This window comes from Ambystoma mexicanum, chromosome 1p (assembly GCF_040938575.1).
Source record: "Ambystoma mexicanum isolate Mex_15411 chromosome 1p, UKY_AmexF1_1, whole genome shotgun sequence".
In the NCBI taxonomy this organism is placed as follows: Eukaryota; Metazoa; Chordata; class Amphibia; order Caudata; family Ambystomatidae; genus Ambystoma; species Ambystoma mexicanum.
Window position 1 is genome coordinate 269,775,931 of NC_090921.1, and position 12,663 is coordinate 269,788,593.

Genomic DNA, 12,663 nt, shown 5'->3' on the forward strand with positions numbered 1-12,663 from the left:
CATCTGCTTTCTGTAAGCATTACTGCCTCGATATGAGCTCTAGAGCTGACACTCAGTTCGGCCAGGCTGTGCTGAAGAACCTGTTTCAGTAAGGGGTATTTCCATCCACCCATAGTTCCTGTAAGGAGTGCTTGGGAATCTCCCATGAGTATGGAGGAAAGGGGATGGGACGTAGGAGTATTACCAGGTTACTCACCGTAGTGACCACCTTACTCCTAGTCCAGCTCCTCAGAAGAATGTTCTTATTTCAAAATCCCTTTGGTGACTCAATTCCTGAAAGGACTCACTAATGTGTATCTTCCATCTCCTTGCCAGGTTCCGGTTTGGGACCTAAATCTGTTTTTTAAATTCTTAATGTGTGCACCCTTTGAACCCCTGCACACGTGTCCTCTATGGTTATTAACCTTTAAAACCATTTTATTGGTTGCTCTCACATCAGCACGCAGAGAGCGAGTTGCAGGCACTACCAGTAAAGCCACCCTTTACAGTCTTCCACAAGGACATGGTTGTCTTGAAGGTCAAACCTTCATTTTTACCGAAAAATCATTTCAGATTTTCATTTGAACCAGAGAATTGTCCTACCCTCCATCTCATCCTGGTAAGGAGGAGCAAAGACTTCATAGGTTAGATCCTAGAAGAGCATTAAGCTTTTACATTTCAAGAACATCCAAAATACGGTTTGATCAATTGTTCATAGGGTATACAGGACACAGACTAGGTTAGGCTGTTACCAAACAGACCTTATCTAGGTGGATCATTTTGGCTATTTCTGAGTGCTACAGTCTTGCGGGGAAAGACCCTCCTGAAGGTTTGCGGGCTCATTCCACCAGGGGCATGGCCACATCTACAGCCCTTCAAAGGGAAGTTCCTATTAGGAATATTTGTGATGCTGCAACATGGTCATCAATACACACGTTTACAAAACATTATGCTCTGGTTGCTTCCCATTCTCAAGATCTTGCTTTGGCAAGGCAGTACTTTGCTACCGTACCCTTACAACAATTTATTATTGATTTTCTTATAAGAATCTTATCAGAATCTTTAATGGTCTTAAATAAATCCTACTTCAAACATATACGATTTTAAAATAATTTAATAAGTGTTTCGGGTGTCGTATTATGGTATTATTATTCTTCCAAAATGCCACTATTTTCTCACAAGTACTTATTAGCTGCTTATAAGAATCTTATATACATCAATTTATATGAACAGCCAGTGAAGTATCAACCAAAGTAGGATCAATCTAGGACACCACTTTAACAAACTCTTCTTTGATCTATTTGAAAATAATTTGCAGCTGGGCGACATCAAAATAAGCTAAAAAATCAAGGCGGGCTAGTTATCCCCTCACGGTTGGGGCTTTCAGCCGTTCAGATGAGAGGCTAGCTTTCTTCAAAGGAATTCTCAGTGATCCTTTTCAAATGCCTAAAAATACTCTAAGGAACATGACTGCGAGAGCCTGAAATAAACAAAGCCGACGAGACAGGATGTTCATTGTTATGTCACTATTAACCCTGAATAAGAGATCTCAATATGCCCTCATTTGGTCTAATCAGCATTAATCTGTTTGATGTAGTCTGGGAGTGTTGGCAGAAATATACATGTATATTTCTGAGGCATGTGGTTCTGCTTAGATCAAATGCTCTGCATAGTCCGACATCTAGTGGTAGTCGCAGAGTATTACAAGATTTGTTTTTGAAAGTCGAAAACGGACATAGACGAGGCGTGTTAGTAAAACTATCCCTAGTGTTACGTGTACTGTACCCATGGTCCTTCACGCGTCAAGGTCCTCAGATTGTTTCCGCCAAAGTGGTGGGTCACAAGTTGCAGAGCTCCTTTCTAGGCTGATGCCTCTGTTTGGTAAAGGGTTATTTGTAGACTTCTTTCTTTCTTTATTTTCCGCTTCTGCCGCAGTGTGATCCAACTGCTCGACAGCCTTTGACTGACAACTCCATCATCGATGACTTCACTGAATCGACGACCAGATGCGCCCTTCACAGGCCTGTTTGGGCTTTGTCTCTTACAATAGGGAGAGAGGGGTATGGGGAGAGACCTTTCATACTGACTCCTTTTAGAAAATGCATATTCTGCCACCCCTTTTCCCTTTTTCTCGCCAACTGCCCTTTTCATTTATAATGGAAAAAACGCCTTTTACATTTTGTCCTATCCGCTATAGAAAATTCCAGTGGAAGGACACGCACGAGTGTGCAATTACTGCCTCCCTAGGGATCACCCTGAAAAGCTTTGCAAGTCCTGCAAACTTTTCCACCTGAAAACTCTCAAAGACCGCCATACCAAGAACTGGGCTGTCCACGCAATGCAGGCCGAATCCTCAATCGATGTGACCAAGGATTCTGGCGAGGGCAGTATCTGTGTCCTTAGTGACGCCAAAGGCGACCGGGGTTCGTCGGAAACCCCATGTACGGGCCCCCGACTCCTCTAAGCAGGCCGGCAGCTCTGTGATGGAGACGACACCCGGTGGCCATGGCGTGCACACGTCCAAAAACATTGAGCACATAGCCCACGGCCGACAACAAAATCGTTGAGCGTCGAGGCCCCCACGGGGCCTGCGAAAAAAGCATCTAGATCTTCCCTGTCCTCTGGGCCATCGCTTGCACGTTCGCCTCACGGCCGGCCTCCCAAACCGGCTCCCAAAGTCGGTTCGGACACCTCGCACAAAAAGGCCCTCATTTTGCATGCCGAAAAACAGACAGCGAAAGGTGCATCAGCGTCCCTTAAACATACGTTGAAAATGCATGAACTAATTAAAAAACACATCCCCACTAGCCTGTTGAAGACAAAGTCACTGAAAAAATCGAAATACTTGATACCTTTGTCTTCCCAAAGCTCCCAGGTTATGGATTCCTCCTCCCCTGGAGACAGAATCTCAGGGGCTATGCATCACAAGGATCAGGCACCCTCCTAAGCCACCCCTGCCCTTCAGGCTTTCCACCCTACTATGACTATACCCCTGAACAATTAAATTCAAGTGAACGGACGATGGCACAGGGGCAACGCGCTGGTCTTGGAAGCAAGACCACGCAGAGCAACAGAGGTTTGAACCCCAGATCGGTGCTTAGAAACAAACTCTGTTACGGTATTAGGCGCAATATAAAAAAAACAACAAATAAATAAATAGAATGTCATGCTTTGTTGACTTCATAGACAAGCATCCAGAAGAACTAACATCCCGTAGAGATGCCTCACAGTCTGGGGCTGCAAAACATCAACCGCCTGCCAAAAACCACGTCTTGACCCACAGCCAAGCACTTCTGTCCTAGGTCCTCCGGCCTTCACCTACCAAGAAAAAAAGTGAAGCACCAGGACATCGAGGCCATCGAAGTCCATTGCCGTCGACCGGGGTTGGGATGATTTCCGTAACCACTGGAAGGCAGTCGAGTGTTGTTGCCAAGAAGCGGGGACAGCTCGACGCTGTGCTGCTCGATGACCGGAGCTGCAACGCTCCACCGTGCCGAAGAACATTGACCGAAGGGCTCCCTTACCATCACCATCGACTGCTTGTCCCATACAGAGAAAGTCGAGGTCGTCAACGACTGAGGAAAGTACGCCGGTGGGTTTCCTGCCACCTGAAGTCCACAAAGACGCAGACAAGAGAAGATCCGAAGTCCAGCCCGTGGTCGAGTTCCGATCGCCGAAGCTATCCCGACGCGGACACCCGCTGCTGGGACTACGTTGTTCACGGAATCTTCTTTGCGGCACCAAACTCTTTGCATCAAGGTGGACCGCACGCCTTATCTGCACAGGACTTTCACGATTGTCGAAGAGCACCGCGAAGGTCGAAGCTGCCGTCTCGACGCAAGGGTTCACATTTCTTTGAGGAATCGCGATGCCCTGTGGCTCCTGCTTTAACTGTAGAAGAAACTCTCCTATCTCGGGTACATTGAAGTAGTTGAACATTTTAACCAGGAAACAAGACTATTTAAACATTAATGGACTGGGATTGTTAATACTCTTTATTACAGGTTGCCCAGGTGGGGGAATCGTCACTTAGAATTGTGCCTTGGTAGGGGGAGAAAACATTCTGCCATTGTTTAACCGAACTTGCCTTCCTTCATATGATCTATGCTGATAGACATTTCTGTATGATTTGTATGCCATTATAACTGTCAGCAGGTGATGCATTTTAAAGGTATCAATAGCTAAGTGTAATACCACATAGACTTTGTATATATTTGCTATATTAGAATTTCCAAAGTACAAAGTGTGTTATTAATTGTTGTACATAATCTTGAACCTTTTTTATATAAATAACTGTGTTTGCACATAACATAGTGTGTGGATATTCCTTTGTGGGTTGCTTGGGGACTACACTGTACTTAAGAACCAGCCTGCATCGCCTCCTGTTAAGCCTTGGTTGCTCGTCCAGAGCTACTCTATAGAGAACCTTGGCTGGGGTGCTCTGTGCTTCTACTCTGCCATATAGAGGGCAGGAATACAGATACCCCCCTCCAATCTTTACAGTGAGGCCCATTGGCGTATTCAAAATCTTAATGAACAACTGGAACCTTCCAAACTAACATCACATTTAGGGTTATCAATCCCAATTCATGTTTTATGGTGGCAGTTGGCAGACATTTATTTATTTATTACATTTATATAGCGCGCAGGCAGCCCAGGGGCATTGTGGCGCTGTTACTTGTAGGGAGACTTAGTTACAATAACGTACCTTTTGCAAGTCAGTCGCTCGAGTCTATCCAGTGAAGAGCCATCGATACTCTGATTACATTCTAATCCAGAAATCTAACCTGGTACTACCGTTTGCTTGTAGTAATTTAATTGGGGGGCCAAGGAGGTCCAGCAATATCTCCTCTGTATTTTCTTGAATTGGACTATGTATTGGGATGACTTGGATCTTAACATTTTGTTGAGAAGACTCTTATTTGCTAATCACCTTTGGTTTCCCTAGCCACAGAAGATGCTTGCTTTGAACCAGATTCCTTATGTATGTTCATGCTTCCTCTCAATATCATCATTCTATTTGCTAATGCTTTGGAAGTACTTAAAAAAAAAAAAAATAAGGAATCTGCAAGAGGTTATCTATTAGAAGAGCAAGTTACTTACCTTTTGTTAATGTTCTTTCTGATGGATAAAGAATATACTCTTCAGATTTCTCATATACTTTATCTACATCACCTCAGATTTGTGATTGATTGTAGCCTTATGGCAGTTTGGTAGTTTCTGGACATATGAGTAGGGAAATTCAGTTAACACTGGGTTTGTTGGATCTTGTGGCACAGCATATATACCTTTCATTTTACTTTTTGATATCACTGATATCAATGATGCTGTGGTGAAACCTTTGCGAGCTGTTCTGTGCCTTGTTGTCGCTGTTAAAGTTAACAAATTCAGTCTGCTCCTGGAGCCATTTCAGAAGATAACAAATCTATGGTATTAGTACCTTAACCTTTAGAAAGAGCTTTGAGCTGACCCTCTCTAGGGTCTCACCATATCAAGGTATTTAGGACTATATAGTAGGGTCGCACATCTACAGATTTTCACTCTGTCAAGACTCTAGGACAGAGTTCCTAGGTTAACATTATCTGTAAGGATATGTGACTGCAGGTGGGCTCTGTCTAAGGTTTCAACATGTGGTTTTCTGTGTGCCTACAGCGTTGTAGTATGACATCAATTGCAAGTGTATTTTTGTGGCAATGCACTGCCTAGGCTATAACCATCTATGGGTCTTAGTAAAGCCTAACTTATGTGTCATCACCTGCAGGCACATGTAAGGGTGGTCAGGCCCTTCCCATGGTTTCAGCCTCTAAGGTGCATATCTTCAGGTCTTTTGGGTGACTATGGCCTGGCCTTTCCTAGGGTTCCGCCACTAACATTTGTTTCAGTGATGTTCCATTCTACCCATGGTTACACCAGCCCCATATCTTGTCACTGTAGCCTTCCTAGAGTTCCACAATTTACAGGTTTGCATCCAGGCCATTTAAAGAGTTCTGCCATGTAAAGGCTCATGTGACAGGGGTCTTGCCATTTCTGGGGTTATGCCACCCTTGGATTTATGGCTGTGGACCTGCTGCTTTTAGGGTTTTATCCCCTGACGGTGGATGTGGCCAAGGCATACCTACCATTCCATCACATACAGGTGCATGAGGCTGGGTCCAAAGATTCCACCACCTGCAAGACATTGGGTCTGGGACTAGGTCCTTCATATGGTTTCAGCACCTCATGTGCTCAATTTGCACAGAGTAAAAACCTTTGAAAGTAATGTTTGCATGGGCAGATCTTTTAGGTGACTGCAGTGAAGCACTTTTTATGGTTCCCCCTCTAAATTAAATTTGGTACTTATCAAGGTATTTAAAGTGATTTTAGCCATTATGTTCCTGGTCGTCCAACACCTAAAGGTGCAAAGGAGTTTAGAATAGTCCTCCTTAGAGTTCAGCATCTAAGGTTCTTGGTAACTACCAACAGATCTTCCCAGAGCTTCACAGACTGTGGCAATGTTCTCCCCGAGGGTTCATCATTATCTGGGCTTCATGATTGTAATCTGCTCTCTCTTTGCATGCATGGCTATTCATCAGCAGCACTGGGTACTCTAATCTGTATGGGATTAACATGGATTGTATTGATTTGTGCCTTGGCGCAATAGCTTCTTTGTTCCTCTACCCTCTTCAGTGCTCTAACCATCCGGTCTTGTTCCAGATAATCGGCCTACCATGTATCCCTGTAATTTCTTTTGGGTGATTGTTTTGGTTCTGTTTGCCAACACAATGTATCCTTCCTTCCCCAGTGTATTGAGTATGTCTCCTTCACTCAATATTTAGCATGCCCTTTTACAATAACCCAGTTTTATCCCTGCTGCAGATCTTCCTGTTTACTTAAGGATGTATAGTAGTGTCCTGTTTTGAACTGGTCACTACATGGAACCTTAAGTATGTGACCATGGGGGATAAACAATAAAGATCAATATGTCCACTAGGACTTGGATGAAGAGGCAGTCAAATGGATGAAAATACCAGTGGCAAACTGTGGCCTCACAGTGTTGGTTAATAGTATTTAATCTGCAAAGATTTCTCGTTTTATCAGGTGACATTTTATCTTTACAGAAGTATACTTTATTGATGAAATCAAACCGACTAGGCAGTGCTAATCAGACTGCGGTTGTACAGCATTTCACTATTTAAACCAGTTTGTAAGAGCTGTAAAGCTAGCATATCTCACGCCTTGCTTTGTGCTCGCTGTTTTTTATCGCCATGTGCTCCTGAGCCAATCGTCTTTGATACCTGCTGCAGTCTCATACAATCATGTGCTGCCTACTTAATCGACGATCTACCTACTGTGCTGTGTCAATTCTCTGTCCTGTCTTTCATGTGCCATTCCTCAGTTAACTCAATTTCTACATGTGTGGGTGTGCATGCCTGTGCTGGGTGATTGCTCCTTTGAACCTGAAGGCCATTTCTTATTTATTGTTGTGCTGTCTACTTATTGTGGTACTTGCTACTATGTGTCACATGTACCTCTCTTCTGTTTGAAAATGGTTTGAGCTGTTGTTGTCTGGAACTGTTGATTGGTAACTTTGTGGCCTACAGGGTTTGCTCCATTTCTGCCTCTTATTTACTCGCTGTTCCTTACCATCCATGTAGGTGGCTACAGGGCAACCACACGAGGGCTCCAGCTACTCTGCTCGGAAGGATTGCCAGATGGCACTGAATCGCGTGGATTATGCACGAGTGAAGCTGGGAGAACTTTCACGGACGTGCGAGCAGATCTTGGAACAGGCGTAGATCAAGAGCAGCTACTTGTATGTGCAGAGAACCACTAGCAGCAGTCGCTGGCATGGACCAATAGTATCCTGATGGCACTGGGTCGAGCATCATTGTTGAACAAATGTGCTTGGATAGCAACCTATGGAAATTGTGCACATGCACACTCCATGCATCCACATGAGACACACTACATGTTGCACTCTGATGTGTGCACTGCCAAATTAGACATCTAAAACTGATCATTGTTTGTGCTTTTAGAGGATTTGAAGAGTAAATTAACAGTACACAACAGACTGGATATTACTTTGATTTTCAAATTGGTATTAATTCTGAACTGTGCTGTAATGTAGTGGGGTGGGGTGGGGTGGGGGGGGAGTCAGGGTGTATCCCAGATAGAGTAGACATTAAACAATTCATCCCAATTCTTCTATACAAACGTGCTGCATATGTTCTTGTAGCACAGAACACCCAAGCTCCCCTAACCCCACTTCAGTGACACACACTTAGACCGATCGTTAATGAAGTAGCAGGTGAGTGGAAGTGGTGTATGGGAAAGAGAAGTTTACCAGGGTTCTCAATTCCCCACCTAACTCTTCAAATTGATGTAAGACAGTCAGTGCAATTTAACTCCGTATCAGTACAGTATCACTTTGTCTCGGTGATTGATGTTCTTTGATGGGAGCTTACATTGATGCAAAAAATGTCAGATAGTTCCTTGGCAATATACACCAACAGATAGCGGCCTGGATCCTTCATTTGTGTTTTTAACTGTATTAATGAAGATGTGTTTTTCATCTGCCCTGGGTTGCACTCTGACGCGGGTCGTCTCCGTGATGGTGTATTTGTACCAGACTTTCACCCAGGCACCACTTACATGGGTCTCAATCAGTGCCAGTTTCCTCATTTTGTATCCAAAAAGAAAATTAAAAAAAACAAAATGTGGGTTTCTGCTTAGGTTTGTGTTTTATTCTGGCTGTTAATGTTTTTGAGTTGCAGGGATTATGAAGCAGTATGTAATGGTGGCATTCTTCCTGAACAGATCTCTGGGTGATGAAGAGGAGAACCCCCCCGCAATACCATCAGGAGTTTATGGTCTGTTTTCTTTTTGCACCAATAATCGCAGCACCCTAAAGGTTAAGGGGTGCAATGCTAATAGTAGTTCTGGGTATGAATCATTCGTAGTGTCATGTTGGTACTGCTTAATGACGGTGACCGGTGCACCATAAACCTTTTAGCATCAGTGTATCAATGTACAACTTGAACACCTTGTGTTCTCCCATTGAGGCAGGGTCTAGGAGCAGTCTGCATGTTTGTTTTTAATTGTTTTTCAATTCCGAATATAATATCTGGCTTTATAGACGGCAGTTTTGGAAGAATTATCCACAAGAGCCCAGCCTTAAGGGAATCGCATTGGCTGTCTGTGTAAGCCAAAGTTTATTTTAAGGTTCTTTAACTTTCTAGGCAGTATATGAGAAGACACTGTGTGATACAATCAGTGAATAGCTGCCAACTAAGGCCTGCATTCTGCAGGGTAAGCTACCATGGCAGTGCCTAGTACATCTGCTATGATCTTTATTCTCTTCATTAGTGTATTACCAGTCAGTTTTTCTGGATATTCTAAAATAAAATAATGTGAACTGTGTGAAGTTTTTCGCAGCATTGTTTTTGTTATTATTATTATTTAGGGTATTTATTGACCCCGGACCTAGCTTCGAGAAGCAACGTTAATGCTTCACAATTCGTAGGAGCAAGGACACGGTGAGGGAGCAGGGAGCTCCAATAACTGGGAAGGCAGAGGGCGGGAAAATTGGCAGCAATGGATCTATAAGCAATCGGGGCAGGAAAAAGGGGGGAGCAGATCACCCAGTCGTAGGTTAGGGCGCATATTGAACGTGATGGCACTGCTGACAAATATTTATTTCCCTTCTCTTCCGTCATCTCTCCGAATTGCTCTTTGTGTGACGGGATCCCTGGCAGCATTACTCTTTCAAGATTGTAAATGTCTTCCGGCGAGAAGCTCTCTCCCACTGTGTAAATGGGGAGGAGTCAAGATTCAGTTAAAACTTATTGCGCCAACTTCTTTAATCTCTAAAGCTGTAACTAGATCATTTAATGAACCACTGCCTGATTAAATCTTTATGTAAGAAGGTAGTTTGTCTCTTAGGTAAGTATTGTGGATATGGGTGCTAGAGGGGGATGTCATTGGTCTACTAAAGGTGGTGTACAATTCATTAGTTTGAGCAACGATACCAGTCTTGGAGTATTCATTCTGGAATCCTATGTATCGCATTCTGGAGGAGTATATTTCAAGCGCTTGTCACCGATCAATTAACAAAATGTGTTTCTGATGATTGTGAATCTGCTTAGAATCACATGCTGTGCATATAGTCTGACATCTAGTGGTAATCGCGCAGTATTGAGTCTTTTTCGAAGATTGAAAAGGGACATTGACATGGGCGTGACTGTAACACTATCCCTAGCGTGACGTGTAGTGTACCCAAAATCCCTCACGCATCGTGGTCCCACCAGATAGTTTTTTTCCACCTACCCAGTTGGTTGCACATAATGCAGTGCTCGTAAGAGTTTATATTGCTGTTTTCCATTTATCGATAATTCCACTGCTTGTCGGTGGTTCGATTGCCCTCGACGGCCGACATTCCATCCTGGGCTGCTTGGCAACTGTTGACCGCATGGCCTTGGCCTTCACTGTAGGGAGAGTGGGGCCCTGTTTGTTCTTTCTCCTCTGAGAATACCTTTCTTTTACCCCTTCTCTTCCTTTTCACTTGGTCTGGCTGCCACTTCCCTCTTTTGAGGACATTTTGAAGAGTCATATGGATGTGGACCCATGCTACATCCCTCCTAAATCCCAGGGGCTCCACTCTCCCGGTGCCCAATTTCCCTCCTTGGAGGAATCCCATCAGGACCCCCAAGTCGATGTCTTTGGGGATGACCCGGACGATCCTAGCCAGGATGTTGCCTATGTTCAGGGCCATGACAGGATCCCAATTACCAGGATCCAGACTGGAACCTTGTGGATGACCAAGGCACGTGGCACACCCCACCACATGACACTAACAACATCTTTCTGGATGGGGGGCGTGGCCAAGAGGGCCATGTGAGAGGACGTGTGCTGAGGGTGCTCCTACGATCCTGCAGTGATCCAGACGAATACGTGTATTAACGAAGGCTTATAAAACCCTAAACTCCAAGGACAAACTTATGAGCGGGGCGGCCGTGCCCGCAGAAGCTTGTAAGTCTAAGCGTGGAGCCGCGACGGAGATAAACATGAAACAAGATATTGAGAGCCAGATAGGAGTAGGCAAAATGGCCACCCGAGAAAACAAACAAAGAAATCAGCTGGCCGTGGGTTGGTGAGATGGCCGCAGCGAACAGGAGGAGAAATAGCTGAGCCTCCAGAGACTACGTATGTGCAGGGCAGGACTTGAATGCCCGCAGCGTGACTGTAACTGTTGCGCGGTGAGCCCAGCACGAATACAGTGGTGCCTCGGACATACGGAGGCGGAGGCTCGAGCAGCGACAGCATTCGCTGAAACGAGCCGGATGGTGGTGGGGGCACCCACGGCCCAGAATCACAATTGCAGAGCCGGCGAAGGGCTTGGAAGACACAATGTATCAGATGGGCATGTAGCCCTAGGAAATAACAACAAACAGCAAGGCCCGTGTCCGAAAGCCACAAGACGGGAGCTACGAACACGGTGGTGTATACAAATAGACATCGCGAAGTCGGCAGCAAAGTAATACGAGTATCGGCTGAGACCTCAAGGCGCTGGATGGTCGTGTCATTACGGCACTGGAAGTAACAGGGAGGCTCACTTGTATCAGAGCCAAGAAGTTACATGAGCAGCAGCATCGGCGCCTTAGACAGCAGATGCAGATACTAGTGCTGACCCCCTGATTGGAATTAAATTGCCTGAGCTAGGACATTATTACAGAAGCAGTGGAAGCGAGAATAAAATGCCCAGAAAGGAAACTGGATGGCACATAAAATAGTGCCAGGATATTCCCGAACACAACACTGGCATTTCCAGGGACGCAAATGCTTCCGTAATACGTGTGACTACCCCTGGTACTGCACATCATTAGTGAAGAAGGGAAGGTGGATGGACAGGCCACTGAGTGCCGCCCAGTTTGGTTGAGGGGAAGGCTGGAAGAGCCACGGCGGAGTCGGTGCCCCAGAAGTTAGGTGGCGCCGACGATATTGAGACTAAGGGTGCGCCTCCCTGATTGGAACATCAAGTGGGGTGTTGGCTGAGCAGCAAGACCAGTGAATGGTGAACCCAGGATGCAGCTTGAGGCAGCAAGATCCGAAGACGGTGCCCGATGGCTAAGACTGGCGCCTTCAACTACGGTAGTCATTCGTGGGTGATCCGAACAAGAGTCATAGGGTACCCCCGTGGGGCACTGATCTAACTACGTGGGAGAGCACAATCCGTTGTGGCAAATAAGGAATAGGCCCGGAACGCTTTTGAGGGGGTTGCCTTATACACGGAAGACTGCAACAGTTTGCCTCGCTGGAACTATAGATCACGAGTGGGGGGTGGACCTACGACGCATAGCCGAAACGCCATGTCAAACAAACCTCCAAGACTCGTAGGGAAGCAGTCTACGCTGGACGAATACGCCAGGACGCCGCCCGGCCCGGAAGGTGCCAGGAGCAAGGACAGGCCCCCTGCGAGCAGCATGGCCGCTCTGAGCACGAACCAAGAGGTCCTGGCCGCAATTGCAGACTTAAAGCTAGCATGGGAGACCAAGCTTGAATTGACTGTGACTGAACTAAAAACAGCATTGGACCGCAAAGTCGGAGAAGTGCAGGAAGAGGTGAATCTTCTTAGGCAGGATGTAAGGTCACTGGCGGAGCGCACCGAGAACCTTGAGGAAGAGGTGAGCCCGAACACTGCGGATTGTG

The 12,663-nt window shown here is 45.6% G+C and overlaps 1 protein-coding gene across 4 annotated transcripts in view; it reads left to right on the forward strand.

Annotated features, from left to right (window-relative positions):
• MED11 (mediator complex subunit 11) overlaps positions 1 to 9,378 on the forward strand; it is a 213,460-nt gene extending 204,082 nt beyond the window's left edge. For 2 of the 4 annotated variants that reach the window (XM_069646594.1, XM_069646591.1), the window contains one exon: positions 7,614 to 8,027. In XM_069646594.1, coding sequence (XP_069502695.1) covers positions 7,614 to 7,754 — 141 coding nt within the window. In that variant the 3' untranslated portion in view covers positions 7,755 to 8,027. Of the gene's footprint in view, positions 1 to 7,613 lie in introns of all 4 variants that reach the window. The other 2 variants (XM_069646600.1, XM_069646597.1) reach the window with 2 other exon arrangements.
• The last annotated feature ends 3,285 nt before the right edge of the window (positions 9,379 to 12,663 follow it).